This window comes from Acomys russatus, chromosome 25 (genome assembly GCF_903995435.1).
Source record: "Acomys russatus chromosome 25, mAcoRus1.1, whole genome shotgun sequence".
In the NCBI taxonomy this organism is placed as follows: domain Eukaryota; kingdom Metazoa; phylum Chordata; class Mammalia; order Rodentia; family Muridae; genus Acomys; species Acomys russatus.
This window is the reverse complement of record NC_067161.1, coordinates 33,353,233-33,376,001: the sequence shown is the minus strand read 5'-3', so window position 1 is coordinate 33,376,001 and position 22,769 is coordinate 33,353,233. Positions and strand designations below refer to the sequence as shown.

The following is a 22,769-nucleotide window of genomic DNA, read 5'->3' as shown; positions in this document are numbered from 1 at the left end:
TGTGGTATACACAGCTACCTGTGCAAACAAAGAAACTGTGGTTGTGGTTTTGTGTGTGTGTGTGTGTGTGTGTGTGTGTGTGTGTGTGTGTATGAGTGTGTGTGTATACACATATACATATATGTGTGCATGTATTTTTTTTTTAAATAATAAAGGGCTGGGAAGATGGTTCAGCAGCTAAGAGCAAGGGCTGCTCTTGCAGAGGACATGAGTTCTATTCCCAGGACTCACATAGTGGCTCACAACCACCTGTAACACTAGTTCCAGGGGATCCAATGCCTTCTTCTGACCACCAGGCGAGCGTACATACATACATACATACATACATACATACATACATGCACACACACATACATATATACATACATACATGCATGCATACATGCATACATATATGCATACATACATACATATATACATACACGCATGCATGCATGCATACATATATACATACACGCATGCATACATACATACATACATATATGCATACATACATACATATATACATAGATACATATATACATAGATACATATATACATACATACATATATACATACATACACACATACACACATACATACATATATACATACATATATGCATACATACATACATATGTACATACATACATACATATACATACATGCATGCATGCATACATACATACATGCATACATACATACATATATACATACATACATGCATGCATACATATATACATACATATATACATATATACATACATACAGGCAAAATACTCATACACATAAAGATAATACATCAAAATAAAAACTAAAACAGATGAAGTAAGTGAAGGAGCAAGACAGCCCTTCCCTATAGTAAAACCCCATGAGTAAGGAAGGAGGGATGGCTGGTTGGTGGTGATAGTGGTGCACGCCTTTAATCCCAGCACTAGGAAGGTAGAGGTCTACAGAGTGAAGCCTAGGACAGCCAAGGCTACACAGAGAGACCCTGTCTCCGAAAAAAAAACATAAAAAGAAAAGAATCAAAGGATGCTTCGACGTGACGCAAAGCATGATGGGAGAACATTTACAGTCTTGGTATCTCCTGACTGTAGATGCCCTACATCTACTGAGTACAAAGTCAGAGAGCAACAACTTGACAGTAGAGAGACCGATCCAGCAGATGCCGCCTTAGCCACATACTCAAGGTTGGTGTCACCAGCCGAGACACATGACAGCATGCATCAATGGGCGCAATGAAATGCCACTTCTTCAGTTGCCAAAAATACACACACACAGCCTATACATTACCAGGAGGAAATATCAGACCAAGCCAAGTAGAAGGACATTCTGTAAAAAAATTCTCAGCCATTCCTCAAAAATGTCCAGGTCATGAGAGACAGAGAAAGATGGAGCGTGTGTCTCAGGAAGAGGCCACCAAGGAGGCCTGATAGCTTAATGCAATGGAGGATCCAGAACTAGGTCCCGGGCCAGAAAGAAAATATCAGCAGGGCAGCAGTTAACAGCGTGGTGCCAATGTTAACCAGCTGGCACTGATATTTGTCACAGTCATAATTGCTTAATGACAGGGACACATTCTGAAAACTGCATCGTCAGGTCATTTGGTCATTAAGCAAACATCGCAGGGTGCACTTACAGAAGCCCAGATGGTCATGATTAAGTCACTCAGCCATGGCCTCCTGATGTACCCAGGAGACAAAGCACATATGAGATGCTCAAGGCGGGCAGTGTAACACAGCACATGGCTTCACAGTAAATAGTTCATAAGAATGAACACACTTTAATGATAAGCACAGTGAGAGCCGGGCGCGGTGGCGCACGCCTTTAACCTCAGCACTCAGGGAGGCAGAGGGAGGTGGATCTCTGTGGATTCGAGGCCAGCCTGGTCTACAAAGCGAGTCCAGGATAGCCAAGGCTACACAGAGAAACCCTGTCTCAAAAAACAAAAACAAGGAAATATAGTGGTACACACTCAGCCCCTTCATTGGCAAACACTGTAACATGGGCATAACTGTACATGCTAGACTCTTATGGGGAGGTAACAGAGTGAATGGTATTTATGTCAATTATTACATACTCAAGAAATGCTCTGTGCTCAATGGCACTAGGCAAGAGGAATTTTTCAGGTCTGTTATACTATCAAGGGAGCCGCAGTCCTATATGCACTCCCCTGAAATATTATTATGCAGTGAATGGCTGTATATTAAATATTACGTATTGTGTTAAAATGTGATGGTAGCTACAAGATTGCCACATCAGAGGGAGCTAGGGGAGAAATGGAAGGGAACTCTACATATTACCTTTATCACAAGTTCCTATAAAAAAAACTGTAAAACTATTTCAAAATAAAAGGTTAAACTGGGGAGGGATGGAGAGATGACTCAGCTGCTGAGAGCCCTGGCTGCTCTGACAGAGGACCCAGGCTCAGTTTCTCTGCACCTACATGACAACTCACACCTTTAAACCCAGCACTGGAGAGGCATAGGCAGGCAATCAAAAACGGAAGGGAAAAAAAAAATAGACACAGACTCACAAATGATAGAAACAGGTACCTCTGAGCTGTGGAGGTAAGAGCCGGTGGCGACGGCAAGCTGTGTATTGCCAAACCAAAAGATGAAGACTCGAAATTTGGCAAAATCTTGGATTCAATCATCAGTGAGCTAAAACGACCTCCCCCTGATTCAGGAGGAAAGACTTCCTTCTAGTCCAACATAGCACTGAGAAGCTGAGGCTGACCATCTTGCTCTCTCTGCCTGAACTGTTTCTGGCCAGAGGACATGGCAGCCCCAAAAGTCACGTCATTAAGCTCCTCAAGATCTCAGTGTCTCTGAAAACTGTGAGAAGGGCCCTCCACACCTACAAAATAGGTCGACAGCGGTGACCAGTTAGGCCCTGCTTCCTAACGCCACCTCTGCCCTTTAGCCTTGGCCACTTTTGTTACTGGCAACCTTGCGTAAAACGGATCCACTAGGGCAGAAAGCCTGCAGCCTACAGTTAGACACACGGTGGCACTATGGGACCTTAGCAGCTGAACACTGGTCTGAGCCCCCCACTACCAAGGACAATCCCTAGCCTGGGCACAGCTCAGTATAGAGAGCATCACCAATGGGATGCAGAAGCCAAGGCTTCGATCCTTAGCACCCCATAAACTGGGTACGGTAACGCTTGCCCATGATCCTGGTACTTAGTCAGAAGTTCAAGGTCATCCTTGCCTACTTAACGAGTTCAAGGCCAGCCTGGACTATAGGAGAAGCCTGTGTGCAAAAAGAAAAGAGGGAAGTTCCTTGGGGCAAATAGCGTCCTAGCCCAGTCACCCTCAATACCCCAAATGAGCACAGGAACACACAAAACGATTTGTTGGAGAAATGTATTTCCTAAATTAAGCTCCAGCCACAGGCCACGACCACATGGATCTATGTGCCCTGGCCAAAACACCCACAGGACTCAAAGGTTGGGCCAAGGCAGCCTTATTGCTTCTGCTGTTTAGCCGGTTTTTCTTCTTTCACATAGAATCTCCGTACTGGCTGGCCCTGACCCCACAGTCTGCTCTGCCCTCCAGCCTCCCAGCTTAGAGGCTACCCTTTGACATGCCTTCAGTCCAAACACCAAAAGTCTTTTGTCGTGAAGGACTTCGAAGGCCCACAAAATCCCAGAATGTCCTCGTGGGACAAGAATGAGAACCTTACCCAGTGTTAGGCGAGAAGGACGAGTCAAAGGTCACCTTCAGTCCACGCGCAAGCTGCACATAAGAAAGAGGTGGCACAGCTTAGCCAAGGGCAGGGCCAGCACAGCCTAGCCAAGGGCAGGGCCGGCAGAGCCTAGCCAAGGGCAGGGCCGGGGATGCTGTGATGGGACTGAGCAAAGCCAGGAGTTCTGGCACGCAGGCCTTACCTGGTCTTCCACGGTGATCTCGGTGCCCAGGGTGTTGTCTGTGTTCCACTTCTCCGTAAATGTTAGTCCGTACTCAGTCCACCTGTACTTGGTTTCCAGGCTGCCATTCACTTTGGTGGTCTCTGTGTTGGCAGAGCCCGAGCTGGTGAATTCCTTAAAAGAGAGATAGAGAGAGTCTTTGTTTTGTTTTGGTTGTTGTTGTTGTTTTGAGACAGGGTTTCTCTGTGTGTAGCCCTGGCTGTCCTGGACTCACTTGGTAGACCAGGCTGGCCTCGAACTCACAGTGATCAGCCTGCCTCTGCCTCCCAAGTGCTGGGATTAAAGGCGTGCACCACCACGTCCAGCTGAAAGCATCTTGTCCTACAGCCCCGGGTACCTCTGCCCTTGGTACCTTGCTAGGCCCTTAAGCAACAGAGTATCCAGTTCAATTAGATACTGAATATATGAAGGATTGAAAGAGCCTGCTACCTAAAGGAACCTTCTGGAAAGTTTTTCTGTTGAAAGAGAGCTTCTTTTCCTCCCCAAGGGCCCTGAAGTCTGGGCAGGAAACCACACAGCTTCCAGACTGCCTCCAGCCTCAGAAAGAAGGCGCCATTGCTGACAGAGCAGAAAACTAAACCCCACACCCTTCCCTCCAACAACTGTTGAAGATATAGTCTAAGAAGAACAGGAGTATTTTCTAAATAATAATGAAACACTAAAAATGTAGGCAGGTGAGGCCAACTGGTCTACAAAGTGAGTTCCAGGACAGCCAGGGATACACAGAGAAACAACAACAAAAACAAACAAACAAACAAACAAACAAAAACAACCTTAGGTGGCACACACCTTTAATTCCAGCACTCAGGAGACAGAGACAGATAGATCTCTAAGTTTTAGGCCCGCCTGGTCTACATGAGTTCTAGGGCAGCCGGGGCTATGCAGAGCGATCCTGTCTCAAAAAACTAAAAATAAATAGTAAAAACCTAGGTCAGTAGGGCTAAAGAGATGGCTCAGTGGTTAAGCGCACTTACTGCTCTTGTAGAGCACCTGGGTTTGAGTCCCAGCACCCACAATGCCCTGTAATAGGAACTCCAGTTCCAGGGGATCTGATCCCCTCCCTTGTCCTCCCCAAGTTCCTGGATGCACGTGGCACACACAAACTCCTACAGGCACACATGCACGCGCACACACACACAAATAAGTCTTTCAAAAAAGAAAGAAAACAACACAGGTCAACGCTGGGTGTAGCCGGGCAGTGGTGGTGCATGCCTTTAATCCCAACACTTGGGAGGCAGAGGCGGATCTCCGTGAGTTCGAGGCCAGCCTGGTCTACACAGCAAATTCCAGGGACAGCCAGAGCTATTACACAGAGAAACTCTGTCTTGAAAAACCAAAATAAAAGCTGGGTGTGGTGGCACACACCTTTAATCCCAGCACTCCAGAGGCAGAGGCAGGGGGATCACTGTGAGTTCGAGGCCAGCCTGGTCTACAAAGCAAATCCAGGATAGCCAAGGCTACACAGAGAAACCCTGTCTTGAAAAACAAAACAAAAAAAGAAAAACGAAAAACAAAACAAAAACAGGCTGTAATAGTTCACATCTTATAACCCAAACACATGGGAGGGCCAAGGCAGGACAGCTGCTGTGATTTAAAGCCAGTCTGATAGACTACAGAGCATCTCAAAAGAAAGAAAGAAAGAAAGGAAGAAAGAAAGAAAGGAAGGAAGGAAGAAAGAAGGAAAGAAAGATCACTTTTAAAATAAGCATGAAGAAGGCTGGATCAGGTTAGAGGGTTAGGTCAGTGGTAGAGCACTTGCCTACAGTGCATTAGGCCCAGTTATGAACGGTACAAAATAACTTGTAAAAAGCATTAAAATCTACCCTCGTCCCAGACCACCTATCACACAAGACATGATGATGACGGGACAGCCCAAAAGCAGCCACAATTCAAGTAGGCAATTGCTTTTGGCTCTGCCAGCCAGGCCACAGCAACCTCTACTAGTCAGGAACAAATATAATTAATGTCTTGAGCAAGTGGAACAACTTACCAATCCATTCTCGGACTTTGTTTTCAAATCAAGTTTTATTAAGCCAAAGCCTAAAGAGAGAAAAAGAGCCATAAACAGGTTAACTAACAAAGCCAGGAGTTGATTGCTAGCAAGGTCAAGGTTCTAGGTTTGATTGCCAGCATGAGAAAAATAAAAGTAAAATCCTGAAGCTAGGACCCCTCTGCCTTCTTTCTGGCTACCTGGAAATGCTTAAAGAAAGCCCGTGCAACATTGGCAGACACAGAAAATGCAGGCCTGAGTGGAAGGTTCTCCACAGCTGGCAGAGGCACAGTCATCGGGCCTGGTTGGGCCCATCAGGCTAATTTTAGGCCAGTGCTACACAGGGGCAGGCAGATGCTGGAGCTTGCAAGAGACTAGCTCTGCCACTTGTCTTGCAATGTCTGAGTCTCACCACTGGGTGGCGCACAGCTGCAGGACGCTCATCCTTTTGATCGGACATGTAAATTGTCAGCCGGGAACTAACCACCTCAAGGGCCCCCAACATGCCAAGCCCAGTAGTAGGTGAAAGGCCTTCTATTACTCCTGACTCCTTCAAACACTCACCGTAGCCCTTGGTGAAGACATCCCTGGCGGACTTGCCGAGATCAGCATATGTGGGAGGCACAGCCATTTTCTGCCACAACAAAAAGCAGCACCAGAATGAATGAATGCATTGGTAATTATGGAAATTAGTTTACCACCAATAAAAAGTTATGTGGTATAATTAAAGGACCAATAAAAATCACTGAGCTCTAAAAGTCCCAGGCATCTTTCCCTGTCAGGTGTGGGTGTGGCATGAGCAGTCTCTCCCTTCCTTTGAGGCCGGAGCTAGAGGCGCTTAGTTATCAGCCTGGATTTAGCGGCTCCATGCCTAAACATAGACCCAGAACACTAGGAGAGTCAGTCAATATTTGATGAATGAACGAACTTTCAAAGACACATTCCCAGGAGTCAGCCACTTTACTGAACTGCAGAACTCTTGCCAATAAGACATATCTCTTTACAAAATGCCTGCTGCTTGGCCAGTAACTGTGCAAGGAGAAGGCAGCGTCTCCCACGGCAAATCGATGTGTTTTTGCACATGGCTCTGGTTTCATTCTCTCAACAAGTATCAATGGAATATCTTTGCCACCAGGAGGCCAGTTTTTCACAAAACTTTTACATCCTGGGGAACTACTGTTACAGTGTGACAAGCTAGCTAAGTATCTACACACACACAGACACACACACACACACACACACACACACACACACACACACGAAAAGAAATCCAGCCACATGCTACAGAAGCAACTCCAGGACCAGCAAGATGGCTCAGTGGCCACTTGCTACCAAGCCTGGCTACCTGAGTTCAATCCCCGAGGTCACATGTTAGAGCTCCCCCAGCCAGTAGTCCTCTGATCTCTACACACACACACACACACACACACACACACACACACACACACTAACTAAATTTTAAATATTGTTACTTCTTTTTTGTTGTTTTCTTGTTTTGCTTTGTTTTTTCGAGACAAGGTTTCTCTGCATAACCCTGACTGACTGTCCTGGAACTCACTCTGTAGACCAGGCTGGCATCAAACTCAAGAGATCCGCCGGCCTCTGCTTCCTGAGTGCCAAGATTAAAGGCCTGCACCACCTCCGCCTGGCTTCGTTAATTTTTCAGTGACTTGTGTTTTTTATGTTATGTGCATTGGTGGTTTTGCTTGCATGTTTGTCTGTGCGAGCTTGTTGGATCCCCTGGAACTCAAGTCCTACGGAAGGACAGCAGAACTCGTGACAGCTGAGCCATCCAGCCCCTTATTTTTATTTTATGTGTTTCTGCATGTATGTATGTATACCACATTCATGCCTGTTGCCTGAGGAGACCAAAAGAGGGAAGGCAGAGCCCTTAGAATTAGAGTTACAGATAGCTGTGAGGCTCCACGTGGATACTGGGACATCTGTAAGAGCAGCAAGCACCTGTTGTGCCACTTGCAGCCCCAGTGGGCCTTTATGTTAAAAGGCAACTATCAAAACACTATCTGGGGAACTGAGACTGGAGCGCAGGGGTAGCACACCTGCTTAGCATGCCCAAGGCCCTGGGTTCCATCAAAAGTACCATCAGATTAAAAACTTCATGTGTCGGTGAGTGAGTACGCACTTGTGGGTGCAGGTACCCTAAGATGCCAGAAGAGGAAGTTGATTGTTATGCATAACTAATTCAACATATATGTATTAAATATCACAGTGGTCAGAGGAAGAGAATAACTCTGATCATCTCTGCTCTAAGGACGACATTATATTCCTGGAAGGTTTTATGTTGACAAGCTGTATAGAAAAATTAAAATCCTACCCTGAGACAGCACACACTGTGATTTCTGCCCTGGAAGAGAAGGGAGCCATGAATGAGAAAGTCTCCGGGTCATTAACTTCGCTAACCAGAAGAGTGGTCCCAATATTTTTTTCTTCTCTTCCCAAGACAGGATCTCAGGCAGTCCAGGCTGGCCTGGAACTTTCTATGTAGCCAAGGATGACCTCAAACTTCTATTTCTCCACTCCCCAACTGCTGTGATTACAGACATCATCATCATCACACCCAGTTTGTGCATGGCTGGGGTCAAATTTAGGGCTTTGAGCACACTGGCAGGCGTTCTGCCCCACTAAACTACAGCCTCAACTGTATACCTGCTCGAGGGAAAGGGGTGGCGCATGCCCTTAATCCCAACTCTCAGGAGGCAGAGGCAGGTGGATCTCTGAGTTCTCGGCCAGCCTGGTCTACAAATCAAGTTCCAGGACAGCCAGGGATGTTAAACAAATAAACCTGGGTGGGGGGGGGGGGATGGAGAGAGTTCAGAACAACAACGAAAAGAACTGTAGACCTAAATTATCAAACTGAAACTGAATACATACCACCTGACATGACACATGAACCATTCACAAACATGCATGTGCTGTGGTATTCCTGGCAAGGGGGAGCTCACTGGGAAAGACTTCAGGTGACTCCAGGAAAGCTTATCAATATCAATTGACCAAAGTCTGAATCAAAGACACTCAGGGGCAAAGAGCCCACAGCCCACAGCAGGGCCCGCAAGGTCATTTAGCAGACAGAGGTGCCTGCTGCCACCCGCGCCTGACAATCGGGAGATAGATCCCCGGAACCTGCGTAGGGGAGGGCGAGAACCAGCTCCCACAAGTTACCTTGTGGCCACTGCATAATAAAAACCAATCTAATCAACAAATGATAATCAAAGACAGGCTGCAAGCAAACACAGCATAATACTATAGAAGAAACAAACGTGGACTTCAGCGTTAACTGAATCTGCAGTCTGGGCCATATTTCACATTCTCGGAGACCTTTCTGCCCACTCTGTCCTACTGTCGTTGTCACTGCTTTTACATCCTACACATCAGCAGGCCGGAACCTCGGACAAACTGGTCCCCAGCAGGGTCAGGACACAAGAGAAGAGGGCAGGGGTTTACCTGACACTGTTCTTGTCCGTTCTTCCAGAACTGGAGGCTCTCCTCTCCCCACTGGCCCCTTCCTTCCAAACTAACCCCGAAGGCACATGTACCCCGGGGGCAGCCAGGAGACTTTTACATTCAGGCCTGGAAAAATGGTACATACCTCAGGCCAGATGGCCCTAGCACTTCCTAAGAAAAGTCAATATCATGTAACCCAGGGCTGAAAAGACAGCACAGCCCAGCAGACCTACAGAACATCTTGGCAGAGAGCCCAGAACATTCTCCATCTCTGCCTGGATTAAGAGCTATCCATGAAAATACAAAAACAGGAGAGATGGCTCCCTGGTTAAGAGCCCTGTTGCTATTGCAGAGGGCTGGGTTGTAAGTCCCAGAGGGCTGGGTTTTAAGTCCCAGCACCCACACAGTGGGTCACAACTGTCTTTAACTTCAGTTCTACAGGATCCAGTGCACATGGCACACATATACACATGCAGACAAAACACTTGTCCACATAAAATAAAATAAACCTAAGAGAAAGTAACAAAACAAAGCAAACAAACAAAAAGAGTCACCTGAGGACAGAGCTGTCCCAGAGGCAGGAGCAGAGGGACGCTCAGTAGCTAAAGCCCCTCCCCACACTCTAATCAATATTTAAGATTTCATTTTATTTTTGTGTATTTATCTGTGGGGAAGAGGGCGCACATGTGTGCAGGTGCCTGCAGAGACCACAAGAAGGCACCAGATCCCTTGGACTGGTGGTACAGGTGGTCATGAACACCTTGGACTGGTGGTATGTTGTGGGAGTTGGGAACCAAACTCAGAGTCAGCGTTAGGACATCAGTGCTCTTAACCTCTGAGCCACCTGGACAGTGTGCCCACACATGCACTTTTTTTTTTTTTTTTTTTAAGGACAGGGTCTTCAATAGCCCAAGCTAGGCTCAAGCTCACTCTGGAGACAGGAATAGTCCTGAACTTCTGATCTTCCTGCCTCTATCTGAGAATGCTGGGAGTACCAGCATTTCAGTTGTATGCAGTGTTTCATGTACGCAGGCTAGCACTCAGCTCTGTGTGTGCCAGGCAAGCAGTCCACCAACTAAGCTGTGTCTCTGGCCTACCAGTAGCCAGGTCTTCTGCTATACTTCCCTGACCTCACAGAAAAGACAGTGCCCAGGACCCATCCTGCAGGCAGTCATCTTTGCATTGAGACCAGAGGAAAAGACTGAACTTTCATTATTTAGTGTTCCCCAAACGCCATATGTCGACTCTAAAGCAGAAAGCCACCTGTCAAAAAAGAAAAAAAAAAAACCTACTCCCCCTCCCCCCCCACCCCCACAGCAAATATCAGCTAGGGTATCAGCACTAAGGAGATTATTATCCAGGACATGAGTTGGGATGCCCGAGCTGAGGACATAGGCCAGGATCTCCCTTCCTTACTATTCCACCATATTGCCTTTATTTGTCACCTGCTGTGTGTAAGAGAACTTGCAGAATCCAAAAACAGTCTCAACTGCCAACACTTAACATCAGCCATTGTGGATACCAGCTCCCCCTCCCTCAAACACACACACACACACACACACACACACACACACACACACATGCACGTTACACCCTTTCTTAAGTCCCATAGTCAGAGAGAGGGACATAATGTCCCCAGTCTGGGTCCTCAGGTGGCAGGCTTGTCCCCACCCAGGCAAGAAGGTGTGCTCTCCACCTTTCGGGGAGAGGAGAATAAATACAGGGCACGGTTAAATTCTTTCTTGGAGGGGGCTGGAGAGATGGCTCAGCGGTTAAAAGCACTGACTGCTCTTCCAGAGGTCCTGAGTTCAATTCCTAGCAACCATATGGTGGCTCACAACCATCTGTAATGTAACCTAATGCCCTCTTCTGGCCTGCTGTGTACATGTAGACTACTGTATAAATAATAAATAAATAAATCTTTAAAAAAAAATTCTTTCTTGGGCCTGAGGCAACATTACCCTGAGCATAAGGATGGCTCAGCTCTCATCAAATGGCCCCATTGCTAGACTCCAGTGGCTTCCCCACTCTGCACTTTGGACACCCACACCCCATCCTGTGATGCATTTATCCAACAGGATTAAGGGCAGCCTGAGAGCCTGAGACAGACTTCTGACAAAAATAAACAGCACCCAGCAGACATCCATTTCCACACAGTTCTCAGAAATGCCTCCCTGGTAGAACTAAGGCTCTGTCTCCTCAGGCAGGAGTGAGCTAAGGAAGGGACGAATCCCCTCACTCACTTAACACTGCCTGGAGGGAGAAGCCTGGCTGGGGCCCTTCCTACGTCTTCCTTGCACCAGAACATCAGTCACCATGCACTGTAGATGCACAGCTGTTTCCCTCTGCAGCAGCATCAGCCACACCCCTTCAGAAGCCCAGCCCTGTACACAGTCAGGCAGTTGGTCCTGCACAGTCAGACAGGCAGCCCTGCACAGTCACTCAGAAGGTAGCCTCAAAAGGAAAAGATAGAGCCAGGCATCGGTGGCGCACGCCTTTAATCCCAGCACTTGGGAGGCAGAGGCAGGCGGATCTCTGTGGGTTCGAGGCCAGCCTGGTCTACAAAGTGAGTCTAGGACAGCCAAGGCTACACAGAGAAACCCTGACTCAAAAAACAAACAATAACAACAAAAAGGAAAAGATATGACTATATTCTGCCTGGTTGTTGGCTCTGAGGCACAGCCTGAGGGTTTCATGCCAGTAAGAGGCAAGAACACAGTGGAGTGGATGGGTAGGAAGGAGGAGAGGCCTGCTTCCCCCACCACCACCACCACCACCACAGCCTGCCAGCCTACCAACCCAAGCCTTCCCTGGCTGACCTTGAACAAATTATGCAAACACCACCCCAGCCTAAGGAACGGACGCCCAGCCATACTGGAAGCTCTGAGGGGAAGGCTTGTATGTCACCTAGCAATCCACACAACACACTTATATAACACCCATCTTGGGGGTGTCCCCGCCCCCCCCCCACAACGTCTTCCTGACTCATCAACTACCCGGCAGTGACAGCTGCTCACTCACCCTCCGCTCCTCCTCCCACACCACGCCCTGAACTCAAAGCTCCTCAGAACCTGTCAAGCATATGTTTACCCAAATGTCTATAAAAGATGTCAAGTGTCAAGGCCTGGCACATAATGGGCATTCATGAGTAAATACGCAGTGAGTTCCACATATTATATCTTTAATTACATGTAGTTAGTGAGATGAGAGGACAACTTATAGGAGTTAATTCTCTCCCTCTACCATGTAGGTTCTGGGGACTGAACTCGGGTCTTCAGAGCTGGCAGCAAGCGCCTTGACCTACTGAGCTATCTCCTAATCCACACCAAAGTACTGCAAGGTGGGTTTGCCTCCCGCTTTCTGCTGCTGCAGCTTCAGAGGCAAGACCAGAGAACAGTTTAAAGGGTGGGATGGGTCTTGGTTAGTAGGATACTTTTTTAGCATGCACAAAGCCCTGCCTACTATCCCAGGCACTGAATAAAACCAGGCTTGGTAGCACATGACTATAATCCCAGCCCTCAGGAGATAGAAATTCAAAGTCAGGATTGGCTACATAGTGAGTTCAAAGCCAGCCTAAGCTACATAAGACTCTTGTCTAAAAAAAAAAAAAAAAGAAAAAAAAAAGGTGAGGAGGAGGAGGGGCTGGAGAGCCGGCTCAGAGGTTAAGAGCACTTGAGGTTCTTGCACAGGACCCAGATTTGAGTCCCAGCTCCAACATGGGGGCTCACAGCCCTCTGAAATCCTAGACTTCCTCTTCTGGCTTCTGTAGATACTAGCTAGGCACACAGATGGTGTGCATACATACATGTAAGAAAGCAAAACACTCATATACACAAAATTTAAGAGAGAGAAGGGAAAGGGCAAGGGGAGGGGGGAGCTCTAGATGAACCAGGGCTGTAAGGCCAGCTTCCCTCTAAGGTATCATTGTCACAAAAAGAGGAAAGTAGAAACTTGGTGTCTGACAAGAGAAACAAGCAAATTACAATGTAACCAGAAGTAGGCGGCTTGCTTCCCTGAGGCAAGGCAGCTGGAGAGTTCAGGAGTTGACCAGGAGACCCCAGAGCAGCAACTCCACTAGAAAGGAGCTGAGCCCAGGCTGAGGGACCCAGTACCCTTAGAGGTCAACACCGGCCACTTCAGGCCTGAAAACCAGCCATGGAATTCATCCCAAGGGCGGCTGTAGAGTGACAACCCCAAGACTGGCTAATGTCAAGGCTGAGACCAGGAACTGGAACGTGAATACAGTCCACTGTTTTGAGTGGCAACTGATAGGCAACTCATCATCTAGCCTACTCCTAGGAACACCACCCACTACATGTTCTAGGCACCCCCAAAAACCCACAGACTGCCCATCACACAAACCTAGAAGTGAGCAATGTGCCCATCATTAGGAAAATGACTAAACAAAACAAAAAAATGTAGGATGCTAACAAACTAAGGAACACCAAGTAGTTATCAAAAACAATGAGATTAGGGGCTGGAGAGATGGCTCAAAGGTTAAGAGCACTGACTCCTCTTCCCGAGGTCCTGAGTTCAATTCCCAGCAACCACATGGTGGCTCACAACCATCTATAATGTGATCTGATGCCCTCTTCTGGGCTGCAGGTGTATGTGCAGGCAGAGCACTATATACATAATTAATAAATAAATAATATTTTTTTTTAAAAATGAGATTAGGTGGGTGTGGAGACTAAAAGCCTGTAGTTCTAGCACTTGAGACAAGGAGGCGGGAGGACCAAAAGTTCAAGGCCATGATTGGCTGTGTAGGGAATTTGAGTAGCCTGGCTTATGAGACTTTCTCAAAACGATAGTAGTGAATTTATAAAAGAGACCATAGAACACGATCTATGTACAGCTGAATGAAAAGACAACGGCAAGCAGTGCGTGCCTTTGATCCCCAGCCCTCAGGAGGCAGAGGCAGGCGGAGCTCTGTGAGTTCGAGGGGCCAGCCTCGTCTACAGCGTGAGTTCCGAGAACGCCAGAGCTGCATAGTAAAGACCCTGTCTCAAAAAAAAAAAAAAAGTAAAATGAATAGTAAGGAAAGAAAGGAAAGGAAATTGCATGCCATAAAAAAGTTCTACTTCTGCCTAATTAGTAAAAAAACGACCTTTCGACACGCAGCTCTTTATGCATTCATGACCTTGTGAATGAGTGGGAGAGAAGGGGAAAGATGGGCCCCATCTGCAACTCCAGTTCCAGGAGATCCAGTGCCCTCTAAGGACATCAGGCATACACCTGGTATACATACAGACGTGTAGACAAAATACCCATTGACATAAAAGGCAAGTTTTAAGACACCGGAAGGAAAAGGTGTCTAGGCAGCATCTATACTGGTTCTAAGAACTAATTCAAACTAAAGACAGCACAGGCCTATCACTGGGCGACCACCACTCCTGAGCGACCACCAATATCTGGGCCACTGTGCCCAGAAGACAAGAGCAATGGCAGAGGTCTTTAACTTCAGTGTTACGTGAGAACTGCCGGGGCAGTTGTCAAGCAGCCTGGGAGCAGGCAGCAATGGTCTACAGAAAAAGACCAAGCTCACTCTGCACCAAGCACCCACCAGAACCCTAAACTAGATATAGGTTCTGCCTATGGGTGACACAGGTAGGGGGTGGGAAGCTATGGGTCTCACATCTAACCAGGAAGTAGATTCTTCTGAACATTGGTAACAACCCACCCCACCCCCTGAGCTCAGATGACCACCCCCCCTCTCCAAAAGCAAGGGGGAAACAGTACAACTTCTCAAAGATCAGTGGCCACCCTGTCATGGCATCTCCCAACCATCCAGGTAGCTTAGGTGATGCTTAGGTGATTATTAGCCTGACAGAGGAGGCCCTGGGTGCGAAAGAACCCACAGCCCACACTTTCTCAGGGACCCTAACTCTGATCCCCTCAGTACACACCAGGGATAACCAGACAACAGAGCATAGATACTATCAGGAGCCAAAGCAACTCAGAAACCAAACTCTCCCATCACCATCCCAGGATTCCCCTCCAAATGAGAGGCTGGCTCATAGGAAAACTTCCAGCTCTGCTACTTCTCCAACAGTTTTGGGTGGTTTGCCAGGGCAAAAATGAACCACCACAGTAAGCTGTACAGAGGGATGGAAAGGTGGTTCAGCGGTTAAGAACACTGGTTGCTTTTGCAGAGGACCCAGGTTTGGACCCACATAGGGGCTCAAAACCACCTCTAACTTCCAGTTCAAGGGGATCTGATGCTCTCTTCTGGGCCCTATGGGCACTGCATGCATATCATGTGTAGACATATGCCCAGGGACAACACTCACACACAGAAAATAAAATAATAAATAAATAAAAGAAGCCAGGCTAGATCTCAGCAAAATTAACAACCTACCACCAACCCTAGGGAACAGCGGAAAAAAATAAACCTCCCAGCAGAAAGCAGGCCCAGCTCAGGAGCTTCCCCTGACAGACAGACAGACAGACAGACACACACACACAGGCACACACAGGCACACACACAGCACTCTCTTTCCAAGCAAAAGCAGCCCAGGGAACAGCCGCTGGTTCCAGATGCTGACAAGGTGATGTGGTCCTCTTGCTCTGGAAGCAGGCTGCTTTCCCAAAGCAGCTGCCTTCCCCTCCCCATCCCCCTCCCCCTTCCAGAGTCTCACAGGGGGCAGCCTGGCTTTCCAGGCTTTGCTTCTATTTTAAAACACTCTGGAAGCTGGGCCACCAGCAGCAAGCAGCACAGCCCTTCCACAAGACTTGGGAGGATATGGCTGACTCAGGGCAGCCTGTCTACTCGCTCACCCACCCATACAGAGAAGGCCATGCTGGCAGCCAGAGTCTAGGGATCTAGGGTCTAGCCAGGCACACCAAGGCTCCAGCATAGCCACAGGTACCTCAAGAGCCCTCACGAAGCACAGGGGGTTGATGCAGCCAGCTTTTTAAGAGCTCAGCCTTGGGGCTCGAGATCATCTGGGCCCACATCCTTCTAGGTAAAAGACCCTAGTTAGTCTCTAACCTCATTTTTCCTCGATATAAAGTACTTAATGCTGTGGCTGGTACACACAGAATGCATGAAACAAACATAACTAGATTCCCATTAAGATGATAGGGGATAGGTCAATTTATTGATTGAGATGAGCAGATAAGTAAGTAATAGATTGGAGTTTTGTTGTTCCCAGAGTTTTTTGGTTGGTTGGTTGGTTGGTTGGTTGCTTGGATTGGTTGGTTTTTTGTTTGTTTGTTTGTTTGTTTCCAAGACAAGGGTCCTCTGTGTAGCCCTGGATGTCCTGGAACTCACAGAGATCCACCTGTCTCTACCTCCCAAGCGCCAGGATTACAGGCATGTGCCACCACCACCCGATTTATTTTTGTTTTGAGACAGGGTCTAACTTAGCCCATAGTGTGTCTCAGACTCATTTTGTCGCCAAAGATGTCCTTGAACTTGATCCTCCAGCCTCCACCTCTGAGTGTGTGCCCCACCCTACCACACTGAGTTTCTGCACTGTTGGAGATAGAGCCCAGGGCTTCTGCATGAGGGGCTAGCAACCTACTGAGTTCCATGCCCAGGACAATAGTTCCCGTTGCTATATTTGTGTCTAGAAAGACATCTAACCAAGCCTTCGTTTTGCATATTTACTATTATAATAATGGTTTCTGAGCATCTTGTCAAAGGCTCACCCTGAACCACAGGGTCCAGAGTCCTCCCCACCCATACAGAGGTATTGTTTAGCTGGATAGTCTGGCCAGGTCCTGCAGGAACACCTCCCATCTCGATGCCAGGGAAAACTAGCCCTTCTTACACTCAGCTCCAAGGTCCTTGCTGGAAACAGGACTGATTCCTCCGAGTACCGTCCACTACAGAAGCCAACAACAGCTACATACCTCTCTCTCCAGTCCCAACCAGATATGAATTTCTTATTCTGAAAGACCCTCACACATATGGGCTCCTCAAAACACAGCAGCAATGCAGCGTGGGGATACTAGCAGAGGCCTGGTGCCCAAGCATACACAGCAGAGTCAAAGAACACACACACACATATACACACACACAACAATAACAATCATATGTCTATAGCAAATCCCAGTGCGATGGCACACACTTGCAATCCCAACACCCAAGTGAAGACAGAAAAAGAGCAGAAAGGTACCCTCTGACCTCCATACATGCTACTCACATCTCCAAATAGTTTTTTAAACAAAAGCAAAACAACAACAAAAACCCCAGCACTTTATAACAGAGAAATTAAGACATAAGACAGCTACTTAACCTAAGCTAGTCAATCAGATAGTATTAAGAGCCCAGGGTCCCCTCTGGAATTTTTTTCTAGCTCAGTTCTAGGTAAAGTGCTAGCCGTGAAACAGAGGGAGGCTCATGCCCAGCTGAACACGGCCCTGTTATCCTTTCCCGGTGACTACCACAGGAACCTGGACAAAGGGCAAAGCTACACACTACAACCTTCCTGGAACCCTGATGGGGGCTAACCTCCTGACGTTGGCAAGCTCTCAGCCACACGTTTCCGTCAGTCACTGCTCCTGGAGGTGTGCGTCATACTGTGGGAAATTTCATCAAGAGCAAAGGGCCTCAGGACACCTCGATGGTGGGGGGCGGAGCAGGGGGTAGGGTTGCTATTACCACCACTAGCTTAAGAGTCTGGAGTCTTACACTTGCCTTGAGTCCAACATGAGCACTGTATGGTCCCAAGCAGGTCCTATCTAAAGCCTTATTCCAGAAATCGGAAATGAAACATGGCCTGTGTACACTAACTACGACAACTGAGGCCAGGCACCTTACTCAAAACCACCTCAGTATTAGAAGCTCACAGACAGACAGACAGACAGACACACACACACACACACACACACACACACACACACACACACCTTAGAAAGGGAAGGTGCAAGGGACCCGAGGCCTTGGCCAGAATCCCATTCACCTATACCACTGAAGCTTCAAGCCCAGAATCACCAGTTTGACAAGTTCCCCCAAGACTTGGGAAGCTGTGGGCTGTTAAAGGAGCCATACTCCCCAGCTCTCACGGCTACTGCTGTAGGTTAGCATGTACCATTATAGCTCTTTAAACCTCTGTGGCTTTGCTAGCCCAGGATAGCTTCTCCAAGTAAGTGAGATGCCTAAGTCTTCTAAATAGGAGTTTAAGACTCCACAATTTAATGTGCACCTACCATGCCTGGGTAGTGAAGAGTGCTACAGAAAGAGAAAACAAAAACAAAAAAAACAACACTTATTGGGGCTTACTGGCCTTGCAGAGGAACCAGGTTTGATTCCCAGAGGCACGTGGGAGCAGCTCACAACTGCCTATAACTCCAGTTCAGGGGATCCAACACTGGCCTCAGAGGGCACCAGTACACATGTACATTTAAATAGACATTTTAAAAAATGAATTTATCCCACACAGACCTTTCTTACCCCCTAATGTATGTTAAGTGGTTCCAACCAAGACCCTGCAGGCTGAGCTTGGCCCTATAGTTTTGTTAGTCCAGAGAAAAGCAAGCAGGCCCTCACTAGTCATGCATGGCTGAGTAGTTTAAAAAAATTTTTAAAAAGACTGAGTAAAGGAGAAGCCCTTTGCCCATCTCTCTGGTCAAGGGGAGAAGGGCTTTACTTAGCTGGCACAGGCCTGAGCTAAGCCAAGACTCTTCCTGCATTCCAGGTCTGCAGTCAGACTTAGTGCTCCAGCCTAAGGCCGTCAATCTATAAACAGACAGCATTTCATGAATTATCCTCCAATTACTCAATACCTGCTGGTGCACAAACGCTTTTTACTAACATAGTAATAATGACATTAAAATATCTGGACTGTAGATTTATTGAGTCCCTCCCAGTACACCACGTGGTACAAAAAAAGGTCTTGTGGGGGGAGGGGGGTGAGTTCGACCCTCCCCAAACGCTCCTAGGTGTCAAGGTTTCTAAGGTGTCCTTCCTTGTGCATGCCCCGAGGCTTCGTGTTAATCGGATCATTTTATCCTTCCCCCAAACTCAGTGAAGTGTATATAATTGCTCCTATTTCGCAGATGAGAAGACTGAAGTTTGAAATCTTCCTACCAGTGTGACCTTGGACAAACCATGTAGAGTTGTGGCCCTCCAATCTGTTGTCCGGCCCTAAACACAGTTTCCCGAATGCACAGTAGCATTTGGCGACACAGAACACGGAATCCATCCCTAAGGCCAAGAAGGCCAGGCATATAGCTCCCAGTGGGGTCTCAGTTCCAGACCAGGCCCAGCTCCCTATTCCTGCGGCCTAAGTCCACTCAGGACAGCCCATTCCGCCCGGGAAAGGCACTGGCACGCGCGGGAGGGACCCAGCGCCACCTACTCCGGGTGTGAGGCCGGCTAGGGCGTGTAGGGGCCAGGGGCTCCAGGGCATGGCCAAGCCGGGAGCTCGTCATTTCGGCAGAGGAAGTTGGGTCTGCACAGGCCCACCGGGCTGGCGCCGAAGGGATTGGGCCCCAGGAGGGGCTCTACTAGACCCATGCAGACGCGATCTAGAGCCAGAGGGCGCAGCCGGGGAAGGTCACCTAGACGCTGGGCCTCCACGCGGCTGTCCTTGCCTTTCCGCCCGCATGTTCGGACCGTCCCTCGCTTCTAACTGCAGGTGTTCTGGAAGCTCCAGCTAGGATCTCTCTCTCTCCCCCGCCAAGATCCGGTCCTCTAGGCCTCCTCTGCCCGCCCGCAGACCCTCCAGGCCCGCGGTGACCGTCCCCGGTTCACCCTTCCCGGGGCCAAGCTCCTAGGCCCGGTGCCCTCTCCCGATCCTCCCTTTAGCGCCTCCCTAGAGACTCCCCAGGAGCGCGGCCCAAGACTCCCCGGGGACTCAGGCATAGCTCGGGCCCTCTCCGCTGCGCCTACCTCGGAGGCGGTGACGGCGGGAGAAGCGGCAGCTACAGCGGGGGTTGCGGCTAGGAGCCTAGGAGCGCCGGGAGCGGGCCGAGGGCGGGGCGGCGCGGAACGCGGCGGCGCGGACACGCCTCAGCTCTGCGCGCCCGGCCCCCGAAGCTCCGCCCCAGCTCCACCCCGGACAGCGCCCAGACCGATCCCGGGGTCCTCTTCCCACCCGCGAGCCGTGCTCTCACCCTCAGCGGGTCTATGATTGTGTGCGACAGCGCGTAAAAACCTGCGTGCTCTGTGGCACGGGACCATCGGGATGGGTGGGGCTGACGTGCGTGAGGTGTGTGCGTGCGCAGGGACACGCGGGTCACTGTTGGAGCCTCCAGGCTGCTGGAAGCATTTGGGAAGAGGGGGAGGGGAGCTTCCGGCACACGGTGCGGTGGCCTGGGGACCTTAGCAGATAGAGGCGCAGAAGTCTTGTGGCTCCTGCGCAGTCTCGAGGCCGCGAGTCACCCCTAGGCCTAGTAGGGACACTGGGCTCCGGAGGTGGCGCTGCATAGGGCAGAGCAGCTACTGTCGTCTACTGGTCTCCAACCTCGCTACTCTAGGTTTCCGGAGCCTTCGACACGCCCGCGTGCGTCAGCGAATGAATTGCAAATTAAACTCCCCCTCTGAGAGCCAGCTCTGCACTGGAAATTTGCGTGCAAATTTCCCTCGTGGCGAAGCCGCCATTTCCCAAGCATTTGAGAAATTAGAAGAGGCAAAGTGAGTTTTGTGAGACTCGCTGCGGAGTCCTACTGCGTGAGGAGGTCACTCGGGCTTTGTATGCCTGCCCTCCTACAGTGCAGAACGGAAGGGTCACTTTCTCTCATCCTGGTCTCAGCACATGGCCTCCTTTCCTGCTGAGCGACTCCCAGCGTTCCACCAAAACAGGCTTGGAGAATTTGAAATTGCGGGTGAATGAAGACTTCACGCCCTTTCAACCTAGGAGAATCCAGGCATTTAGGGTTCAGTAGAGGAGGCACCAGGTGTTTGCTCACAATTAGCTGTAGCTGACTAAGGCAGCCGAGACATTGGCAGCCACTCTGGGTGTAAAATACTGTTCAAGCGGGCTGAATAAGAGAAATTATAAAAGAGAGAGAGAGAGATGGTTGGCAGATTGAACTTAATTAAGACTATGAGGGAAAGCCCTTCAGGAAGGGGGTATGAGCTCAGTGGTATAGAGCTTGCTTTACATTAGAGCCTGATTTCAAGCCAGTTTTTATATAGTTTCCCAAGTATGCAGATCTACCTGGCAACACCCAACCCAACTCCCTGAGTAAAGCAGGCAAGGAAAGCTGCTGAGTCACCCGGGGAGTGCAGTGAGGCAGAGTCAGAAGGACAAGACCTGGGGACACACGGAAGACTTGTCTCCACAAACCTTACACTTGGCCCTGAGCCCTGATGCCCCGGTGTGCATGGTCCTCCCAGCTCTTTTAATTAACCACTCCAGCAACCCTTTCAGGACCCTCAGCCTGGAGAGTTCTAGTGGCCAGCCCTGTACTTTCCACTCCCTCCCTAGCTGCCCTCAGGAGGATTTGCTGCTGGGATCCCCATGATAGCTCTGGGCCACTTTTGGCTGTGGTTTGCGTCACTTTTCCTGGGGAGACTCATTGACAAACCAATGAATGTGTGGAGGCTGTTTACAAGGTGACTCAAGGTAGCTGAAAAGACCACCCCAACATAGCCTGCCACTCACAAAAGCTGCGCGCATCCCAGGAGCAGTGCACAACTTACGCCAATTCAGCCAAGAGTCTCCGGTCACCGGGCATGGTGGCGCACACACGTAATCCCAGCAGGCCGATCGCTGTGAGTTCGAGGCTAGCCTGATCTACAAAAAACGAGTCCAGGACAGCCAAGGCTGCACAGAGAAACCCTGTCTTGAAGGGGGAAAAAAATGAGTCTCCTCTCTAGCAACGTTGACTTTTTTTTTTTTTTTTTTTTTTTTTTTTGGTTTTTCGAGACAGGGTCTCTCTGTGTAGCCTTGGCCATCCTGGACTCACTTTGTAGACCAGGCTGGCCTCGAACTCACAGTGATCCGCCTGCCTCTGCCTCCCAAGTGCTGGGATTAAAGGCGTGCACCACCATGCCCGGCTACGTTGACTATTTTTTAACCGAGAGAGGGACCTCATGAGTCTGATAACTGACCATATACCTTTCAACAGCTTCCTGGTTTTTTATTTTACTTTCTGGTGCTGGGGATTGAAACTAAGGGAGCATGCAACGTAGCTTTCTGACTTTTATGAATCTTCCAGATGGGTATGTCTCAATTCCAAGGAGTTAGCTACACAAGAAGGGGCAAAGAATATCTACTAGAGGGCTGGAGAGATGGCTCGGGAGTTAAGAGCACTGCCTGCCCTTCCAGAGGTCCTGAGTTCAGTTCCCAGCAACCACATGGTGGCTCACAACCATCTATAAAGTCATCTGATGCCCTCTTCTGGACTGCAAGTGTACATGCAGACAGAGCGCGCGCGCGTGCGTGCGTGCGTGCGTGCGTGCGTGTGTGTGTGTGTGTGTGTGTATGTGTGTGTGTGTCTCTAGAAT

The 22,769-nt window shown here is 48.9% G+C and overlaps 1 protein-coding gene across 1 annotated transcript in view; it reads right to left on the bottom strand.

The window, feature by feature from the left end:
* Positions 1-20,346, bottom strand: part of Vdac1 (voltage dependent anion channel 1) — a 28,771-nt gene extending 8,425 nt beyond the window's left edge. Inside the window, exons 1-5 of the mRNA XM_051167445.1 lie at positions 20,208-20,346; positions 6,470-6,539; positions 5,906-5,955; positions 3,877-4,029; positions 3,672-3,724 (exon numbers count right to left, since the gene is read on the bottom strand). Of these exons, the coding sequence (XP_051023402.1) occupies positions 3,672-3,724; positions 3,877-4,029; positions 5,906-5,955; positions 6,470-6,536 (323 nt within the window). The 5' untranslated portion in view covers positions 6,537-6,539; positions 20,208-20,346. The remainder of the gene's footprint in view (positions 1-3,671; positions 3,725-3,876; positions 4,030-5,905; positions 5,956-6,469; positions 6,540-20,207) is intronic.
* Positions 20,347-22,769: the final 2,423 nt, after the last annotated feature.